The sequence below is a fragment of the Chelonia mydas genome, chromosome 4 (genome assembly GCF_015237465.2).
Source record: "Chelonia mydas isolate rCheMyd1 chromosome 4, rCheMyd1.pri.v2, whole genome shotgun sequence".
In the NCBI taxonomy this organism is placed as follows: Eukaryota; Metazoa; Chordata; order Testudines; family Cheloniidae; genus Chelonia; species Chelonia mydas.
In genome coordinates, this window is record NC_057852.1 from 28331638 (window position 1) to 28352967 (window position 21330).

At 40.3% G+C, this 21330-nt stretch overlaps 1 protein-coding gene across 3 annotated transcripts in view; it reads right to left on the reverse strand.

Moving 5' to 3' along the window:
* Positions 1 to 21330, reverse strand: part of EIF4E (eukaryotic translation initiation factor 4E) — a 46541-nt gene that overhangs the window by 8458 nt on the left and 16753 nt on the right. For 2 of the 3 annotated variants that reach the window (XM_007063014.4, XM_037896950.2), the window contains exons 3-5: positions 18654 to 18749; positions 8857 to 8920; positions 6799 to 6912 (exon numbers count right to left, since the gene is read on the reverse strand). In XM_007063014.4, coding sequence (XP_007063076.1) covers positions 6799 to 6912; positions 8857 to 8920; positions 18654 to 18749 — 274 coding nt within the window. The remainder of the gene's footprint in view (positions 1 to 6798; positions 6913 to 8856; positions 8921 to 18653; positions 18750 to 21330) is intronic. The other variant, XM_043545205.1, reaches the window with a different exon arrangement.

The window sequence follows — 21330 nt, forward strand, 5'->3', positions numbered from 1 at the left end:
GAGTGCATCACCTTTGCTGTACACAGCTTCAATGCATGAGGAACAACGGATTAAGCTTGGATCCAAACTTCAAGGCACTGCAAACAGCTCACTGTGCCAACCCCATGTTGTGACTGTACCCTGATCCACGAGTGCACATGATAATGTTCTCTGTGCACAATATTTACACAAATGCAGGTACTGCACAGGGATGTTTACTTGCTATGATTGACCAATGTGGAGACCCCCTCAGAGATGGAATAGAAAGGTTAAGTCTCTTCTCTTGGTGTAGGAAGAGGAAGCTGATAGTAATGAATATAAAATCAGAAGCTAGGAACTGTAGAAAACTAATAAGGGAAGCAAAGGGACATAAGCAAAAAAATCTATGACCAGCAGAGCTAAGGACAATAAAGAGTTTTCTTAAGTATACTAGGAACAAAGAATCCTGACAATGGTATTGGTCCATTACTAGAAGAAAATGGTGGAAGTATCAATAATAATGTAGAAAAGGCACAAGTGTTTAATATTTCTGTTCTGTATTTGGGGGGGAAAAAAACAGATGAAATAACCTCATGATACTTTCCACTAGTATCTCTGGAAGATGTTAATACAGCAGCTACTAAAATTAGACATTTTTAAATCAGCCGGTCTGGATAATTTACATCCAAGAGTTTTAAAAGAGCTGTGTGAGGAGTTCGCTGGACCATTCATGTCAATTTTCTTGAAGCCTTGGTACACGGAGGAAGTTCTAGAAGACCGGAAGAAAGCTAATGATGTACCCATATTTAAAAAGAGTAAACAGGACAACCCAGGTAATGATGCATCTGTCAGTCTGAAACTGGTCCCAGGCAAGACAGTGGCGCAGCTGATACAGGACTCAATTAATAAAGAATTAAAAGGAGGGTGATAAAATTAGTGGCAATCAACATGGGTTTATAGAAAACAGATCCCGTCAAAATAACTTTTTTTTTTTTTTTTTTTTTTTTTTGAGAAAATTACAAGTTTGGCTGATAAAGGTAACAGTGTTGATATAATATGCTTAGACTTTTTTGAGGCATTTGACTTGGTATTAACACAACGTTCTGATTAAAACTAGAATGATATAAAATTAACATGGCACACATTAAATGGATTAAAAGCTGGCTAATTTATAGGTCTCAAAATGAAACTGTAAACGGGGAATCATCATCAAGCGGGTGTTGCTACTGGAGCCCGCAAGGATCGCTTCTTGGCCTACCGTAACATTTTAATGGATGACCTGGAACAAAACAAAATCACCGAAAGTTTGTAAATAAAGATTGGGTAGGGAGGGATAACTAACTAAGAGGACAGGTCACTGAGTTAGACTGATCTGGATTGTTTGGTAAGCTGGGCTCATGCAAACAATATGCACTTTAATATTGCTAAATGTAAACGTGTACTTCTAGGAACAAAAAAAGGCCATGCTTACAGGATGGAGGACTCTCTGAAACAGACACACTGAAAAAGATTTGGTGGTCATGGTGGATAATCAACTAAACATGAGCTCCCAGTGCAACGCTATGGCCAAAAGGGCTGAAGCTATCCTTGGATGTTTAAACATGAGAATGTGAAGTAGGAGTAGAGAGGTTATTTTACCTCTGTATTTGGCACTGAAGCAACCACTGCTGAAATACTACATTCAGTTCTGGTGTCCATAATTCAAAAAGGACAATGAAAAATTGGAGAGAGTTCAGAGAAGAGCCACAAGAATGATTAAAGGATTAGAATCAGAGTATCAGGGTTGGAAGGGACCTCAGGTGGTCATCTAGTCCAACCCCCTGCTCAAAGCAGGACCAATCCCCAATTTTTGCCCCAGATCCCTAAATGGCTTCCTCAAGGATTGAACTCACAACCCTGGGTTTAGCAGGCCAATGCTCAAACCACTGAGCTATCCCTTTATAGTTACATAAGCAAGGAGCTCAATATATTTAGCTTAACAAAAAGAAGGTTAAGGGGTGACTTGATTACAGGTGGTACATACATACATGGGGAATATTTAATAATGGGCTCTTCAATCTAGCACAGAAAGGTATAACAAGACCCAATGGCTGGAAGTTGAAGCTAGCCAAGTTCAGGCTGGAAATAAGGCATACATTTTTAACGGTGAGCATAATTAACTACTGAAACAATTTACCAATGCTCGTGGTAATTCTCCTTCACTGAGAATTTTAAAATCAAGATTGGATGTTTTTCTGAAAGATAAGTTCTAGGAATTATTTTGGGGAAGTTCTATGGCCCGTGTTATATTACAAATTGGGCTGGAGAAGTTCATCTGTGCAGATGAATACAGCCCATCAATGGAAGTTGGTTTGCTTCATTTGCATCTTAGACATTATGTACTGATCATTATCTTTATAAAAAATTTTGAAATCATTTAAAAGTCTTAGGCTTAAAAACCACTCTGTTCAAAGCAGTGAGAGAATTAAACCAAGTCTTAAAGATTAATGGGCAACTGCAAAGGAAAACTAACAGCCATAACGTGCTAGTAAATAAAGCAAAACCCCCTACGTTTTATAGAAGCTACACACAACTGCAAGGGCAACATATTATATTCACTTGAGTAGCGGAAGCTCTAAACTTTTAGGCTCATGCCACACAAAACATCCCAAGTATTATTTAACCAACAGCATAGCCTTTTAGTATTAGGCCATAAAATGCTACCATGCTGCTTAAGCAACAAAAGCACAGATAAGCTGTGACAAGTATATTATTCCTATTAGACAAGGAAAAAAATTAAACACTGTTGTATCTCTCTCAAGTAAAATAATTTATAGTTATATTCCAAACTTGGCCAACCTAACTGAAGTTTGTGTAATATGTTGACATATCAAGAGGACAGAAGGCAAAGGAAAGGGTTCTGATTTTGTTGATTGAGCTAGTTGTGAAAAATTATTGAAACGATTAATGGAGCTGCTCCCTGATGTGTGACTGCACAATGACCCATATGCCTGTGCTTAGGACACGTTCAATAAGTTACTAGCAACCGAATAATTCACTTTCCTAACCTTTGTTTTTATGTTGAAACAGGAAGGTTAAATATTTTGTATTTTCTGTTTATAAAATGTTTGAAAGCAATGTCATGTTTCTTGGATTTTTCATAACGTTTAGGTAGCAGAGACATAAACAAAGTGTAGTTTAGGCTGATCAGGATGGTAAGATTACATCGAGAAACAGTATACTACCTCCCTGTAGTTTTTAAACTGTAACTCTTGGGACTGGAAAGTTTTTCTCACGCGATATTTATTATGGCATGTGAGAAATAGCAATTAGCCTGAAGATACTCATCTTGTGAATCTGCAACTCCATATGGTCTTTGGGACACATCACAAGGCTTTTGTGGTGCCCATGGATCCGACAGATGTGACACCCGCTCCACCCACCCCCCTTTGAGTTTCACTCAAAGCTGCATGCAAAATGGAGTATATGCACCAAAGCCACTTGGATCTCTTAGTGTCCTTCCAAGCAGTCAGAAGATGGAGAAATAAGTAGTGACAGCAACAGATTCTGGGGTGTGGTGAGGCTGCCTTGTGTCAGCAGCCATATCACACCCGAAAGCAGAGGTAGTCCATAGGCAGACCGGGGGCCAAATCCAGACCGCCAGAGGCTTTTGAATGGACTGAACTTTTTATTTACTTATCATTGTTATTTTTGTATTATTTTCTCTGGAGTCTGGACTTTGATCAAGAAATCTGGACCTTAAAAAATAATGGATTACCCCCTGCCCTAAAGCCAAAGCTGGTCACCAGATCCCAGTGTAGGACAGTCCAGCGGAAGAGCTGGTATAAACAATTCTTATGCAAACCCCTGCTTTGCTGCTGGTGCACAGCCAAGGCTCCCCCTCTGCTCCATCTGATGCCAAGCAGTGGTATCATCCCTTGAGCCATAGGCAATCAGCATAATTTAGCCTTTAGATTGCCCTAAATTATACTGGGCACTGGCCCCTCACCAAGTTGCATTGTGTTCTCCTCAGCTGTAGCAGGGAATATGGCATTATTGTATTTTCAATCACAAAATAATTCTGACATGCCAATTTGGTGTTGTGTTAAGATTTACAGTTATATGATTGCTCATGCAGTCTTGCAATATATTAACCACAATTTAATGCCAGGACATTCCATCAAGCATCTGACTCCACTAGATGCTGAAGAATCTATTCAGTTCTTAGGAGACAGTAAACTTTAGCCTTTTCCATGTGATACATTTTGTGAATATACATACATTAGCCTACAATTTTCTAGGAGTATTTGGCAGCTACAGCTATTTGCATTGAAAGTTCTAAAATAGTCTACAAAAAAATAGGAGAATCTGGAGAGAGGAAAATGAAATCTTTTGTGTAATGCACCAGACAACTGTACTATCCCAGCACCGTTTCTGAAAGCATAATATTCAGTATCCACTGCATGAAATGAAAGAAGGTAAATATAAAGGGATCTTATTAACAATGCTTATGTCAATTCCGTTGTATGTATGAACTATTAAGAATATAAAACATAAATAAAACAGATATGTTTGTTTAAGTTTAAGAGTAATGTTAGAGATAACATGCAAACAATTAAAACTTCACCAGTAGCTGAAATGTATGACAAATACTCTACATCATTAAGGTAAAAAGGCTAATCAGTTGTGTACAGAATTACCTCTGTCACGGGCACTGAACAGACAACTACCAGTTGGCTTTTTAACCAACATTTGCAAGTCACCTTTAAACTAGGGCTGTCAATTAATTGCAGTTAACTCAAGCGATTAACTGTTAAACAAAATACCAATTGAATGTTATTAAATATTTTCGGATGTTTTTCTACATTTTCAAAGATATTGATTTCAATTACAACACAGTATACAAAGTTGACCGTGCTCATTTTATATTATTTTTCTTTACAAATATTTGCACTATAAAAATGGCAAACAAAAGAAATAGTATTTTTCAGTTCACCTCATACAATAGTGCAATCTCTATCGTCTAAGTGCAACTCACAAATTTAGGGTTTTTTTGGTTACATAACTGCACTCAAAAACAAAACAATGTAAAACTTTACAACCTACAAGTCCATTCAGTCCAACCTCTTGTTCGGCCAATCGCTAAGACAAACAAGTTGGAGATAAAAAGAATGGCCCTACAGCGTCAGACCAAAGGTCCCTCTAGCCCACTATCCTGTCTTTTGACAGTGGCCAGTGCCAGGTGCCCCAGAGGGAATGAACAGAACACGTAATTACCATGTGATCCATCCCCTGTTGCTCATTCCCAGCTTCCACCCACTTCTTATTTACGATGTCATCTGAAAGAGAGAACAGGCGTTCGCATGGCACTTTTGTAGCCAGCATTGCAAGGTATCTATGTGTCAGTTATGTTAAACATTCATATGCCCCTTTATGCTTCGGCCACCATTCCAGAGGACATGCTTCCATGCTGATGATGCTTGTTAAAAAAATTATGCATTTATTAAATTTGTGACTGAACTCCTTGGGGGAGAATTGTATGTCTCCTGTTCTGTTTTACCCACATTATGCCATATATTTCATGTTATAGCAGTCTCGGATGATGACCCAGCACATGTTGTTCATTTTAAGAACACTTTCACTGCAGATCTGATAAAACACAAAGAAGATACCAATGTGAGATTTCTACAGATAGCTTCATCACTCAACTCAATGTTTAAGAATCTGAAGTGCTTTCCAAAATCTGAGCGCGACAAGGTGTAGAGCATGCTTTCATAAGTCTTAAAAGAGCAATGCTCCAATGCAGAAACTACAGAACCCGAACCACCAAAAAAGAAAATCAACTTTCTGCTGGTGACATCTGACTCTGATGATGAAAATGAACATGTGGCCGTCTGCACTGCTCTGGATGGTTATCGTGCAGAACCCATTATCAGCACGGACACGTCCTCTGGAACGGTGGTTGAAGCATGAAGGGGCATATGAATCTTTAGTGCATCTAGAACATAAATATCTTGCAGTGCCAGCTATAATCGTGCCGTGCAAACGCCTGTTCTCACTGTCCAGGTGATATTGTGAACAAGAAGCAGGCAGCATCGGGGGGGAGGCGATATGAGCATTGGCCTGCTAAACCCCAATCCTTGAGGGGGCCATTTAGGGATCTGGGGCAGAAATTGGGGATTGGTCCTGCTTTGAGTAGGGTGTTGGACTAGATGACCTCCTGAGGTCCCTTCCAACCCTGATATTCTAGGATTATCTCCTGCAAATGCACACAAACTTGTTTGTCTGAGCAACTGGCTGAACAAGAAGTAGGACTGGGTAGACTGGTAGGCCCTGAAGTTTTACATTTTTATTTTTGAATGCAGGTTTTTTGTACATAATTCTATATTTGTAAGTTCAACTTACATGATAAAGAGATTGCAGTACTCTTATTAGGTGAATTGAAAAATACAAATATTTGCACTGTAAAAAACAAAAGAAATAGTCATAAAAAAATAAAGTGAGCACTGTACACTTTGTATTCTGTGTCTTAGTTGAAATCAATATATTTGAAAATGTAGAAAATATCCAGAACTATTTAAATGGTATTCTATTATTGTTTAACAGTGCGATTAATCACAATTTTTTTAAATCGTTTGACGGCCCTACTTTAAATGTAATATGTAGCCTAATATTTGAATGCTTGTCTTACTTCAAATGACATGTTTGAGCATCATTAGTGTACCTCGTGTTTCACAACAATCTATTTTTGTAAGGAAAAAGTCATGAAAGATTTTAGTACTGCCAAAGAGAAAACCCCTTTGTAGTTAGCTATTAAACGTAAGAATCTTAAGTTATAACATGCAATGTCATAGAGCTTACTGTCTCTAGCCAGAAGCGATCAAGATCATTTCGTCTCTGCTGTTTAGTTAGTGTAATTAGCCATCGTCCTCCTCGTTTATTTTTCTCATCTTCCCACATAGGTTCAATCCCATCCTACAAAACGTACAGTAAGACAGTAAATGGCAAAATGCCTCATCTGTATTTTATTATACAACATAAAAGGGGAAGTAACATTTACATTGCAACACAAGAACAGAATTTACAGTTTAAGAACAGTAATAAATTTTCTCCACAGAGTACCTTATTGTAGGGCTGGAACACTGAACACTAAGAGCAACATCAGTTTCATGGTAAATAGTAATGGAGAAATTTAGGAACTAAAAATGTAATATTTCTCAGGACAGCTGAATTCTTATTTGTATGGCAAAGTCATGAATAAGTAACTCAGTCTGCTCTCAAATGCTCCTTTTAAACTGGTTCAAATACAGCCCAGGTGAGACATTTGTTTGGTCCTGTATGAAACTGGGCAACATAACCAGTAATTAAAACAAGTGGGGGTATGCCTACCACTGCAATAAAACCTGTGGCACTGAGTCTCAGATCCAGGTCAACTGACTATGGCTTGTGGGCGGGGGGTGCCTGGTTCAGGCTGCAGAGCTAAAAATACCAGTGTATATGTTCCGGCTTGGGCTGGAGCCCAGACTGAAACCTGGCAAGGAAAGAGGGTACTGTGGCCAGCCCCCATCCCAAGGAGGTACATCCACACAGCTATTTTTAGCCCCACAGTCAGAGCCTGAGTCAACTGACCCCAAGATCTGAGACTTAGTACCACAGCTTTTTCTTTTCACCAAGGACTCCTGAGTTATATTCTTCAGTTTGGCCACCAAGATGGTGTGATTTTGGCCAGGTTACTGAATCTGTGGGTTTCAGTTTACTCAGGTGCGAAGTGGGAAAGTTGTTTCCTGTCAAAAAGTGACTTAGTCAAAGTGGCATCATGGCAGTCACTATTTACTGCCTCAATGAATTCCAGAGCAAAATATGCAGGGTTTACAAATATTTTTTTTAAACTGCTATCCTTGCAAAAAAACCAAAACAAAAACATCCCAAAACAAAAACCCTCAAAAAACCCAAAAAGTCAACCTACCATTTAAAAAGCAAACTGTTTTCTGATTCGTGCATCGCCAGCAATGAAGGCTTTGCAATCGGAACTTACTTAACACTTGCTGCATTAGTCAGAAAAGAACCCAGCTCCCACTCCCATAGCGCTGTCAGTGTTGGATATATAAAAATATCGTTAATAGTAAGTTTTCAGAGAAGAGCTACAATTCAATATCCGTGCTTCACAGAACTTTGGATGAAAGCTGAAAGTGGAAAGGCAGTTAATGATGTCGGGTCACTTTCCCACATTTGGCACTCTTATTGGTAGCCAGAGAGATCAAACTACTTCATCGCCCTGAGTGGCAATTCCTCTAGGTCAAGATTGACGGCCACTGGAAGGATCACATGGAAAAGCTTACAAAGCTATTGCCAGTGATGTACCTGTTGCCAGCAAGCATTAATTCATCAAACAAAGCCCGTCTTATAAAGAACTTTCATAAAAACACATGGGAGGTGCCTAGTAGTTTTATTATGTAGAACATACTAGTTAAACAGCCATGTCAACCACTTTGTTGAATCCCAAAATCACATTATATACAGTAATGAATGGAAGATCTTTTCCACGATTAAAAACAACTTTGAAACTTGATATGATCAAGTACTTGGGCACATATCTTGTAAAATTCTTTCAGTGCAGGCACCTACCAGATACAGGGTGATGAAAAACAATGCATCAGTGGGGTCACAGGCCAGACTTTTCAAAGCAACCAGTAACTCTAAGTGCCCAACTTGAGTCACCTCAAAAGAGCCTGATTTTCAGAGGGCAGGTGCTCAGCACTTTCTGAAAGTTAGGCCCCTTTAGCACATCTCCACCAGCTGGGCTGCCAATATCAGTAGTCACTTTAAAAATTATGATCATGGTATCTTTACTTATTCAAGAAAACAGTTATATAAGATCGTGATTTACATTAATAATTTTAAAAAGCTTATGGGGCATACCTTAAAAAGCGAGTAGTCACAGCCAGGCATTAAATTACTAGAGAGCTGGATATGGTTGTATAAACTATTTGAAAACAAAGAAACACATAATTAAAAGAAATACATTTAAAAAGTTCAGCAGCTTCTGAAGGTACAGTATTGTTCTTGAAAGATTTAAGAAAGCCAAATCCATACAGCTTGGAGTTTGACTGACAAAACATGCTTAAATCAAATTGAATGGTACATTAAAATCAAGTTATTAAAACTTATTTCTGAAGCTACCCGAACTTCAGCAGTATAGAAACCCAACATAAAAATGCATATGAACTTATATTCTGATGTCAAAACAGTTTTTAGTAGAGATGTTACTTATTTAGCTCTTTAAAAAGTACTGAGCTCTATCAAACAGGATAGAAACTAATTTACATCCTCTCACTGGGCTCCATGCTACCAACTATCATTTTTCAAAAATATTGCCATTTTCACTACCTACACCCAAGTCTTGACTAAGATAATGCGAGTTAATATTTCATACAAGTTAATCACATTAACATTCGGGACAACCCACTGAACAAAATTAATTTGTTTTGTATATTGTAATAGAAAGATAAAGGCTTAGGCTTCTGTGGCTCTTTCTATCCAGATGATGTGTTTTAAGAGTCATATTCTATTCTACCTCATGAACATCTATTACATTACTCCAAGGGTGGAGACGGTAGGCAGAATATTGGACATCCAAATAAGGATGGAAGAGAGACAAGTGTGCAAGACTCAGAAGTGAAGTGTATACTGAGCCAAAAGGAAGTGTTCACCACCAAGCAATGTAAAGGAAAACACAAATTTTGAAAATGGAGTGGCGAGGGGCTTAATGCACTAAATTGGACAAGTGTGGGGAAGAAAGGATGCTGTTGTAACAGATATTGCAATCACATGCAATATCTTTGGGGAATACATAAATTGTTTATGTATGACTGATTTACTCCATGGTAGAGAGTTACTGCAGCTCCTACAGGAACTAAAAAGAGTGGGGAGGAGGAGGGGGTGATTCAGGCAAGTCACTCTCGACAGGTACCATACCCTGGAGTGGTTGGGCATATACTGATTCAAGCTGGGTTTTCCAGAGACTAGGAGACAAACAAAGGGTTTTTGGTATAAAAAGGATGAGCTTAACTGACACAGCGTCCTTTTTCTGATCCAGCAATCCTTGCAGAAGGGTTTGAAAGACTTTGGCTTACTCGGGCCCCATAAGACTGACAGGTGACCTCTAATAAGCTGTTAGCATGCATGTATGAAAAAATGGTTACTAACCTCTCGTAACTGTTGTTCTTTGAAATGTGTTGCTCATGTCCATTCCTTTATAGGTGTGTGTATTTGCCGCATGCACCGGTGCCAGAAGTTTTCCCTCAGTGGTATCTGTAGAGGACCAGCTCTGGCGCCCTCTGGAGTGGTGCGTGTACGTGCTGGTATGAGCGGTGCCACCTGTGCCCCCCTCCCTCAGTTCCTTCTTGCTGGAACTCCAACAGAGGGGAAGGAGGGTGGGTCACGGAATGGACATGAGCAACACATCTTGAAGAACAACAGTTATGAAAGGTTAGTAACTGTTTTTCCTTCGAGTGCTTGCTCATGTCCATTCCATTGTAGGTGACTCCCAAGTACCACCTCCGAAGGCGGGTAGGAGTTCATGTACATGTTGTGATTGCAACGCAGCTCTGCCAAAACCAGCATCATCTCTTGCCTGCTGAGTGATGGCATACTGCATCGTGAATGTGTGTACCGAAGACCACGTTGCAGTCCTGCAGATGTCCTGGATAGGGACGTGCGCTAGGAAAGCACCTGAACACGCCCAAGCCCTTGTTGAATGAGACTTTACTATTGGCAGAGGCACAGCCTGCGCTGTCTTGTAACAAGTACAGATGCAGGAGGTGATACAAGTCTAAATCCTCTGAGAAGATACAGGAAGGCCCCTTCATTCTGTTAGCTATCACAACTAAGCTGAGTCGATCTGTGGAAGGGCTTGGTGTGCTCCAAGTAGAAAACCAGGACATGTCTGACATCTAGAGTATGCAGATACCTCTCCTCGTTGGTTGTGTGAGGCTTTGGGCAAAACACTGGGAGGAAGATATCCCGATGGACACGGAAATGCGACATCACCTTTCGCAAGAAGGCTGGATGGGGCTGCAGCTGAACCTTGTCCTTGCAGAACACCATGTACGGGGGCTCCAAAGTAAGGGCTTTAATCTTGGAGATTCGTGTCACCGAGGTAATAGCTACAAGGAACGCCACCTTCCACGTCATGTGGGAAAGGGAAAAAGAAGCCATACGTTCAAAGGGCAGGCCCGTGAGCCTGGTGAGGACCAGGCTGAGGTCCCATGGTGGGGGGACCGGGTTCCAGACCGGTGGAAACAGTCTTTCAAAGCCTTTCAGAGGAACCTGATCATCATCATCTCATGAGAGAATACCGATCTACCCTGGATGCAAGGCCAATATGGCTGCCTGGTATACTTTGATCAAAGAGAAGGCAATGCCCCAGTGTTTTAAGTGAAGCAGGTAATGCAGAATGGACTGCAGACACGACTGGGTCTATCAGATATTCCACTCCACTTTGCATGGTAAGTTGCTCTGGTGGAGGGCTTTCTGCTCTCCAAGAGCACCTGCTGTACCTGACTTTAAAGCAGGCATGTTCCTCTGGGTTCAGCTACGCAGCACCCAAGCTGTGAGGAGGAGAGAGGCGAGGTTCAGGTGCAACAACCGACTGCCATCCTAAAAGAGTAAGTTCAGGCAGCTGGGAAGTGTCCACAGGGCTGCTATGGCTAGATCCAATGTTGGAGAGGCCAAGTTGGGGCGATCATAATGACTCGTACCTTGTCCCTCTTGATTTTTAGAAGGGCCTTGCTGATGAGCAGAGTTGGTGGGAAGGTGTGCATTACAGGGTGGATAAAAATCAATGATTTTTTTTATCAGATTTTTTATTTAAATAGGTTTCTTCCTCAAAAAGCTTTTTATCAAAAAATCTGATCTAAAGATCATTTTAATTAAGATATCTTTGAGCTATAATGCATCTCATCATGGAACAGTGATTATAAATTCTAATTCTATAGTATGAGACAATATATTCATGTAATGTTTAAGAAAAGTTCTATAAATGAGTTCTAATAGTTCATGGATTAGGGACCCAATCTTAGGGTTCCAGGGGCTTCTGTATAGATTTAATTAAATGTTTCCATCTACCCAACGGGACTCAGTCTAGAAGGTATCAGAGATGCTTAGTTTTGCAGTTCTCAAACTATGGATTTGTCTCTCCAGAGATAACATGCTTGTTAACAACAAAAATGTTACAAAGGAAGGAAGGAAAGGTGAGAAATAACAGACCTCAACCCTATTGTCCCTCTGCAAATTTGTGTACACAGAGTCAATCCCTTTCCTCTCTCTAAAAGGCCAAAGTTTCAAAAAGTCCAATGAATTGAAGATTGTTGGGGCGGAATAGATCTGGACAAGAAGAAGTCTGGAGATAAATGTGAGAAGGGAGGGACAGGCAGTAGAAACAAAAGTGAAACTGTTTGAACAGCATATTCCAGACGTCTTGAGGTCTGACTGTAGCCTTCATTGATTTGAGATCTACCATACCATTCTCTCACTAGAAGAGAAAACCTATAATGACAGCAGGCCGTAGAAGAGACCCAGTTTGGGAAGAAGAACCATTCAAGAAATATGTTTGCTCATGATGCTTTAAAGATCAGACCAGTGAACTGGTGGAAATCATTTAAGCACTTGGATTCAGAGACTGTTGAAGTGATTTAACTTAACAGCAGTAACTTCTTCTGCCAGTTTAGAAAGAATATCTTCTTCCTTTGGACTAATTCATTCCAAATTGAGAAATCGTTTGGGACCTGAAAAAGCAGGAAAGCTTGTTTTTTTTTTTTCCCCCCCAGATTATGAACAAACAGGAAAATGAAGGTGAAGATGAGTTAGCTGCAGAAGCCAATATTTTAAGTTTCTCATGTTGACCTGGCTGACAGTCAATTTAATTTGTGTGTGTGTGTGTGTGTGTTTTTTTTTTAAATGTTTCATTTAACTATTTTAGTTAGAAAACAATTTTAACAAAAACAAATCTGATCTTAAAAAACTTGAATGTTTAACTAAACTCAAAAATTCATATGCTTGTTATGTTAAAATATTATGTTTGCTGTTGAAGAAAAAAAATCTGGAATACATGTTATTGTTTTAGTTAAATAAAACAATTTAAATCTCTGTCTGGTGATGTTCTCCTCCTAATATAGCATGGCAAGAAAATCCTCCAAATATTAATGATTAACCTGTTGAATTGGAGATATTTATGAAGTCCCTGGGAGGTGAACTATCTGTTTCAATTACCTTTGGTAAATGAAATAACCAAACATTCATTTTCTGATATAGCTGTAAAACTAATCTGAAAAGCTTCCAAAATAAATCACTTTAAAAATGTACAGTGTGTACCTTCTAAAAATGAAATCTACATCTGAGTTGTGAAGAATATGTATTAAGGTTTTAACAACCAAGAAGAATGCACTTATGTAGAAACCCATGATTAAATCAAGTCTTCCTGACTAACGATTTAAATCATGATTTAAATCAAATCCATCCTGAGACATTAGGTCTCCTGACCAAGACAGGAAAAAATCATCAGAAAGTGAGCCTTTGCTGAGACCTTGCAGAGAGCAGAACTGATGACATTTGGTTCTGTCTGGTGGTGAACTAGTCCATCTGGGGAGCTCCCCACTTCTGGAAGAGCATCTTGACCACCTCCAAGTGGAGGGACCACTCATGGTGAAAGAAGGACCTGCTGAGGCGATCCACTAGCTTGTTCCAGACATCAGGGAGATGCAAGGCTTCCAGGTGGATTTCATGCTGGATGCAGAAGTCCCACAGATGAAGGGCTTCCTGGGACAGAGCTGAAGAATGAGCTCCCCCTTGCGTGTTGACATAGAACATGGAGGCTGTGTTGTCAGTCGACATCTGCACCACTCAACCGGACAGGTGGGGAAGGAACACTGCGCAAGCTAAACGGATGGCTCTAAGCTCCCTGACATTTATAAGTTAGCATGAGCTCCTCTTGCAACCAATACCCCTGCGTTCGCAGCATACTGAGATGCTGTGGTGCTTGGAGCGGAGTCCAATCGAGCTGGTACTGAGGGCCGACTCCATAAGGAGCGCTCCAAGGCAAATGGCCCGCTCCTTTTTGGTTTGCAGCTTGAAACTCTTAAAAATGTGATACTTGTTGCTCATGTGGGTTTCCACCAAGCACTTCAGACAGCTTTGATGGAGATCACTGACTGGTATAGGGGTTTTCCGCAGCAGTAAAAAGGCTTGAAGCCCTGGGATTGGGGCATGCCCCATCCCTAGGCTAAGTCCTGTAGGGGACTAAATAGTACTAAGGGAACAAATAAACTATAAAACTATATACATAAGAGATTCACAACTACGCACAGTTGAGAAAGGTAAGCTTGCTGAGACAAGGAGACATTCCAGCACTGTCATTGGTGGTAAGAAGGAACTGAGGGAGGGAGGAACCGGTGGTGCCCCTTATACTGATGCATACGCGTGCCACTCAAGAGGGCGCCAGAGCTGGTCCCCTACGGATATCACTGAGGGAAAAACTTCCGGCACCAGTGCATGTGACAAGCACACCCCCCTACAATGGAACTGACATGAGCAAGCACTTGAATTTTTATTTTTTTGAACATTTCCTCTAATGCTTTTACCTTAATAAAGGTGCTTGCTTAGAAACAGCTGTGGGGTAACTTTTAACTGCTCGCAATACACTGTTCATAGCCCCCAGAGAAAGCAAGAAACTGGCGCTGGCCTTTAGGCAGACTGGTTTGCTGAGGATATCACAGTGTAAGGCAGGCAGCTGTGTAGCCTTAAAACCCCTGGTGGAAGGGAGTGGGACAAGGGTTCCTATCCAGAAACAGGTGATGGTTGGAGACCTGACTGGGAACCCCTGCATGCAGCTTGAGGGAGAAATCCCTGAAACTGTGACAGCTGTCTCCACATTCTCTGCTGTACAGAGGTTTGAACAAGGAATGAAGACTTCACTAATTTGTAGTCCATGACTACCTATATTGAGTCCTGGTTCAGCACCAAAAAGCTAGATTGCACTCTCCACCTGCTGCTTCAATTGTACCTTTATTTTAGTAGCTGCTCTCAAACTACCAGTGAGTTTGAGCAGGTTCATACAGTGGGTGAAGAGCGCAAAATACCTTTCAGTTTAATACCCTGTAACTGATGCTGTATCCAAATTCTTGATTGGACCCATCTGGGCTAGTAAGTGTTCTGCTAGTTCATGCAACCAGGTCTTGGTAACATTGTGACGTTATTGACATAATCTGGGACCGTATAGATCATTGTTGCAAACAAGGTCCTGTAGTGGCACCAAATCTTGTACAAAGGGGGTCAAATCAGGTGTCTAAGACAAGGTTATGGTTTGCTGGTTATGATTATGCTGTCTAACTACAAAAATGATACATACATATAAAGTTATAAATATTAGCTCTATACTGTCTGTATTTCAAACTTATGCTATGCTTCTGGGTGACACCCCAGACAAGTTGGTGTCAGCTCTGCCTAGCCTGCTTGAGGACCCATTAAGAACCATCAGCTATACAACTGAGAGGAGGCAGATACGCCTTGTGACTCAGCAAAGTATGCAGGGACTTGCCCATGTGATTCCAAACTCCATTTTGCTGTAATTTTTCACAGGAAGAACAAAGAGGTGTTCTTACAGCTGGAAAAGACGATAAAAGGCTGATGCCTCATCTCAATCTTGTCTTCAATCCTGCTTGATTTGAACCTGCAGTTTATTCTATGACTGCTACAAGCCTGAACCAAGAACTTTGCCATTACTGTATGTAATTGATTCCATTTAACCAATTCTAGTTCTCATCTATATCTTTTTTCTTTTATGAATAAATCTTTAGATTCTAAAGGATTGGCAACACCGTGATTTGTGGGTCAGATCTGATTCGTATATTGACCTGGGTCTGGGGCTTGGCCTGGTCCTTTGGGATAGAGAGAACCTTTTTTCTTTTACTGGGTATTTGTTTTCCCTAACCATTTTTCCCCATAATGAGTGGCACTGGTGGTGGTACTGGGAAACTGGAGCGTCCAAGGGAATTGCTTGTGTAACTTGTGGTTAGCCAGTGGAGTGAGAACAAAGTCTGCTCTGTTTGGACGGTATGATTTGCCTTAGAAGTGGAAAAATCCCAGCCTTGGGCTGTAATTGCCCAGCTTGAAGCAATTTGTCCTGAACTGGCACTCTCAGTTGGGTCCCGCCAGAACCAGCATCATTACAATGGCGTAGTCGGCAGGATACTGTAACGATGCCCCAGACCCAGGCTTGTAGCAGTGATCGAATAAACTGCAGGTTCAAATCAACCTTCTATAGTCTTTTCCAGCTGTAAGAACACCTCTTTGTTCTTACTGTGGAAAATTACAGCAAAATGGAGTTTGGAGTCACACAGGCAAGTCCCTGCATACTTTGCTGAGTCACAAGGCGTATCTGCCTCCTCTCAGTTGTATAGCTGATGGTTCTTAATGGGTCCTCAAGCAGGCTAGGCAGAGCTGACACCAACTTGTCTGGGGTGTCACCCAGAAGCATAGCATAAGTTTGAAATACAGACAGTATAGAGCCAATATTCATAACTAACTACAAAAATGAGATACATATAGACAGCATAATCATAACCAGCAAACCATAACCTTGTCTTAGACACCTGATTTGACCCCCTTTATACAAGATTTGGTGCCACTACAGGACCTTGTTTGCAACAATGATCTCTATGGTGCCAGATTACATCAATAACGTCACAAACATCCATGCCCAAACTCATCCATGATCAACTTTATTAGCATACAACCACACATTAACAGCACGAATCAGGATGGGGGGGAGGGATAGCTCAGTGGTTTGAGCATTGGCCTGCTAAACCCAGGGTTGTGAGTTCAATCCTTGAGGGGGCCATTTAGGGATCTGGGGCAGAAATTGGGGATTGGTCCTGCTTTGAGCAGGGGGTTGGACTAGATGACCTCCTGAGGTCACTTCCAACCCTGACATTCTGTGATTCTGTGATAAGGTTTACATCTGCCAAAAACGGCTTCCCCAATGGGATCATGGTCTCTCTGTGTCCACCGCAACAGTGCTGAGAAGCCAAAGCTCACACAACTGACCCCACACATATCATCCAAGATCTCCACGTTCCAAGCTTGTTTTCTCAACCTTGACAACCATCCTGTGATGCAACTGCCAAAGCTGACTGCCTGAACAAACTCCAGAGTAAGCCACCTGTGCACACTCATTTTTCTCACACTATCCACACAAAAACTCTCCTGTCCAACGATCATGTTATAATGCAATCCCTCTAGCATCCCAGTAACTGTTATTTCCACTTGTTATTCCCATGAGTGTCCCACATCAACAAAGAACACCTTTTCCACCTCATGTTATCACTTTCCAGTTTTCCCAGCTCTCACACCCAGAGGGCAGAAGCCAACAAAATCCTCAGTGACCGGGCTACTCAGTAGGTGGAGTCAGTGTTTTAAAAAAGGTTAAGCATCAATATGTCTTCCCCTCCTTCAACCACATCCCCCCCCCTCAAAGCACATACTCTTTTCCTCTGTTTTCCCAATGCACTGTCCCCGTTTACATAACAATATGCAAGACACTTAAAGACAGCCTCTTTAATTTCACTAAAATCAACCCATAGGAACCAAAATCATTACAGAGCTCATGTCTATGGTTCAGGAGCTGCTGTTGGAGCCTGGCCACTAACAGACTTTGGGGGCATTCAGTATAGAAATGATTTTCCCTCTACCCTCTTCTGAAATGCCCTGAAACTTCCTGTTTTGCTTAATTCCTATGGGATTCATGGTACCAATCATATGACAGAATATATATCCTTGGATGGCCAAGACAATTTCACAAGGGAGGGGAAATGTGGCACAGTGGGGAGGTTTTAGTTGGTTTCCAAATGTCTGGTTTCCCAGGATCATTGAGATCTATGGTACTCTGCCCAGTATCAGTCTGTTATACAAATAAGAGCTTTAACATATCTTCAATACACCAATATCACTCATACATACAACTTGCTTGGTTATTTCTACTCACTCTGCTTGAAGGTGTTTTCAAAATCTGCATAACAAGGCCAAGATATTCAGAAGTGACTAGTGATTTTTGGGTGTCCAACCTGAGGCACTTTAAAGGGGTCCTGTTTTTCAGAAAACAACAAGCACCTGACCTCTGAAAAACAGACCCCTCTTAAGGTGCCTCAAGTTGGGCACCAAAAGTCACCAATAATTTCTAGCCAAAGTTTTCAGGTACAGGATATTGTGCACATTACACCAAAGCAGAGTTCAGGCTTCAATTTAGTTCTGTTTATGACCCTGAAAATCTAGTCTAAAACCTAGTCTACATGTAATAAGCCAATGTTCGAACCTTAAGGCCTATATACATTGCAATATCAGACTTCAAGGCAGAACAAATATGTTTATCAATACAATTACAATTCCATCCCATCCATGCACGCAGTAATATAATATCTGATAGGTTTAAACCACCAAAAAACCCAAGAAATAGTTTATATACAAGTTTGTTTTTTTGAAAAAGCTTCTCATTCTGAAGATTAAGGCGTCCACCCCAAACAGTTGAGACAAATTCCAATTTACGCTCCAGAAACTAACATTTAGTTAGTAGCTAATGAGTACCTTTTTGCTAATACAGAGACAAACATCAAGCTACTTCCCCAATATTCCACAGGATTAGTAGGTAGATTAAAAGTTTTACTTACGCCCAAAAATCTTCAACAGTATCAAACTTTGAGATCAGACGAAGGTTTGCTTGCCAGGTTTTGCTTTTGTCATTTTTGAAGAACCAGAGTGCCCACCTAAAGATAAAATGATATACTGTACATTAAAAATAAGTCAGTACCGAAGAGGTTTGAGTACACTTATTGGATAACAAGTACAGAGAAGATGACCCACTGCCACTGAGATAACAGCATGAACCTCAGTACCAGTTCCTAGGTGGCAGGAGAAATTCAGAAGAGAAACAGGCTTGAATTCTAATTCTGGATCTTGGAAAAGTGACAGCCTCTGAGTCTCAACATAGAGGAGTGTTAGGAGGCCTAATCAACGTACAGCTATTTAAAATCCTTTTTGAAAGGTTTTATATAAGATCAGTTTATATTCAGGACTGAATGACCATTTGCTTGAGCTTCACAACAAGGTTTTAGTTGCGCTTATCGGTAAACTGCAGCCTTGTACATCCAAGTGGACTCTTGGTTGTAATCTGCGAAAGACTGCTGACGGTTCACATTAGGAGTACACTATGTCCGTGGTTCCCAAACTTTACAGGTTCACGTACCACCTTCTTTTAAAACTGCCATGAAGTGATGGAATATTGAGGTCAGATATAGTTTGGGAACCTCTTCTCTATGTGATTACAGTCCTTTGTCCCCTTCACCTAGGCATCTCTTTCAGATAGATTCTGATGGAAGATTAGAAGAAAAATGATTTAGTCTCAGCACACATGCCAAGAAGCACTTCCCCCATCATGGATATATTGTAATGATTAGAGATTAAAAAATGAAGCTGACATTTAAGATTACTGATGAGAAGCTTTAATGAACAATCTTAAAGGTAATCTGTAAATGTTTGCCTTATCTTATTGTACTTCATATTCTCATTTGTTTGCACTTCCTGTACTCTTCAGATTAAAATTTAAAGGCACACTAACATGAAACATTTCATCACAGCTCTACTTGTGTGAGTGCAATCTCACAACTAGAAAGGAGCAACACTGGTGTCTAAGCAAGACACTGTGGGAAGAAGAGAACACTCTTCAGAGTGCAGCCTTAAGGTGATTTCAACACCCACGAACTGGAGGGGGAAAAATTGCCATGGCTAAGGGTCACAAAAAAGACCCTATTCAGGAATATTTTCAAGAAATTCCTATATATCTGGGTAAAACAAACACAAACACGTGCCACATGTAAAAGTGCCACAAAGACATAGTGCCTAGTTAGACTGAAACCTGAAAAATGCGCCTCAGAAGGCAGTGACTTTGAACAGGATGTGGACATGTCTGAGAAATCTGGATCAACTGGTTAGCTAACTTATTGCTGCACCAACCTTATGGACTTCCTACCATGTTTTACTATGCTAGGAAATGACAACTTAGATTGTCAAATTTGTGTTTTGGGTAGATTACTTAGGAATTTCAAAATGTTTGTACTCAAAATATAATTGGTATGTTTGTTGCGAGAGTATTTATCAATTACATTTTTACAATTACTACTGTACTGAATTCTTTTTATTGCTCAGTATAATCAAACAGCGTAGGTGAAGACTTCCTGTTTAAAAGTAGTTTTATAAGGCATTTACGAAATTTAAAATTAAAATGCTTTTTTCAAGCTCACTGGTATATGACTAGAGAAGGACTTAAATAGATTTAGATAATCCTTATAATTTGTTAATTACTTTTCCTATAAAACTGGGTTTAGAATAAATTATGTAATTTTAACAAACAGCTGCAGTAGGAGAAATCTTTCACTTGCAACCTCATTTTTTCAAAGCAGTGCACAGAGTAATACTCAAAGAAAGAGTGACTTCTTTACCATTTTGTTTCAGTGTCCAACTTAGGACACAAGGGGTTATGAACGTCTATCTTCAATATCTACCACTTCAGAGTCATATGCTGGTACCACCAGCAGTGCTGCAGCTAAACCTACGTCAAACACTAAATTACCTGCATCAAAGAAGAACTTCAACATCCAGGAAAACCATGGATGAATTCGTAATCAGGACTAGCCAATTCCAGCAAGACTTCATAGATGGAAAAAATTACTTGGTTCATTTATGCAACACATTCTCCTCTCATCTTGTTCAGAACAAAATTTCATTTACACGGTTCAATCATTATGACCAGGCTACATTCCACCCAGCAGAAGAGTCATTGCTGGATACAAGGTATGCGGAGGAAATTGAACAGTGTGCAAGAAACACTGATAGGAAATTTGCTAACTGAGTCTTGATGGGTAGAACAATGTACACAATGATCAAGTAGAGAGAGTCTGTCCATGTCAACAGAAGATGGGGTTGTCTATCTTACAGAACCAATTGATACATCAGGATATATGCATACAACAGAATACTTAAAAGGAGCAATAAAAGTTGTAACAAACTCAACAAAAATTCAAGCCTGACGCATGTAGCTGTGTCACAGAAAATGCTGCAAATGTAGCAAAGATGAGAAGAAATTTAGAAGAAAATAATTAAGGGAATCTGAAACTTATATGGGTGCAGTGCTCATCTGATTCATATTTTAGCCGAAGACTTAAATACAACTCCAGGAATAAAACAAAACGTTGAAATTGCAAAATATTTCAGTAAGAACGGTGACCAAGTGGGCATTTTTTGATACTATTTTTATGAATCCTATGTGTGCCTCAGATTCCCCTACAGTTT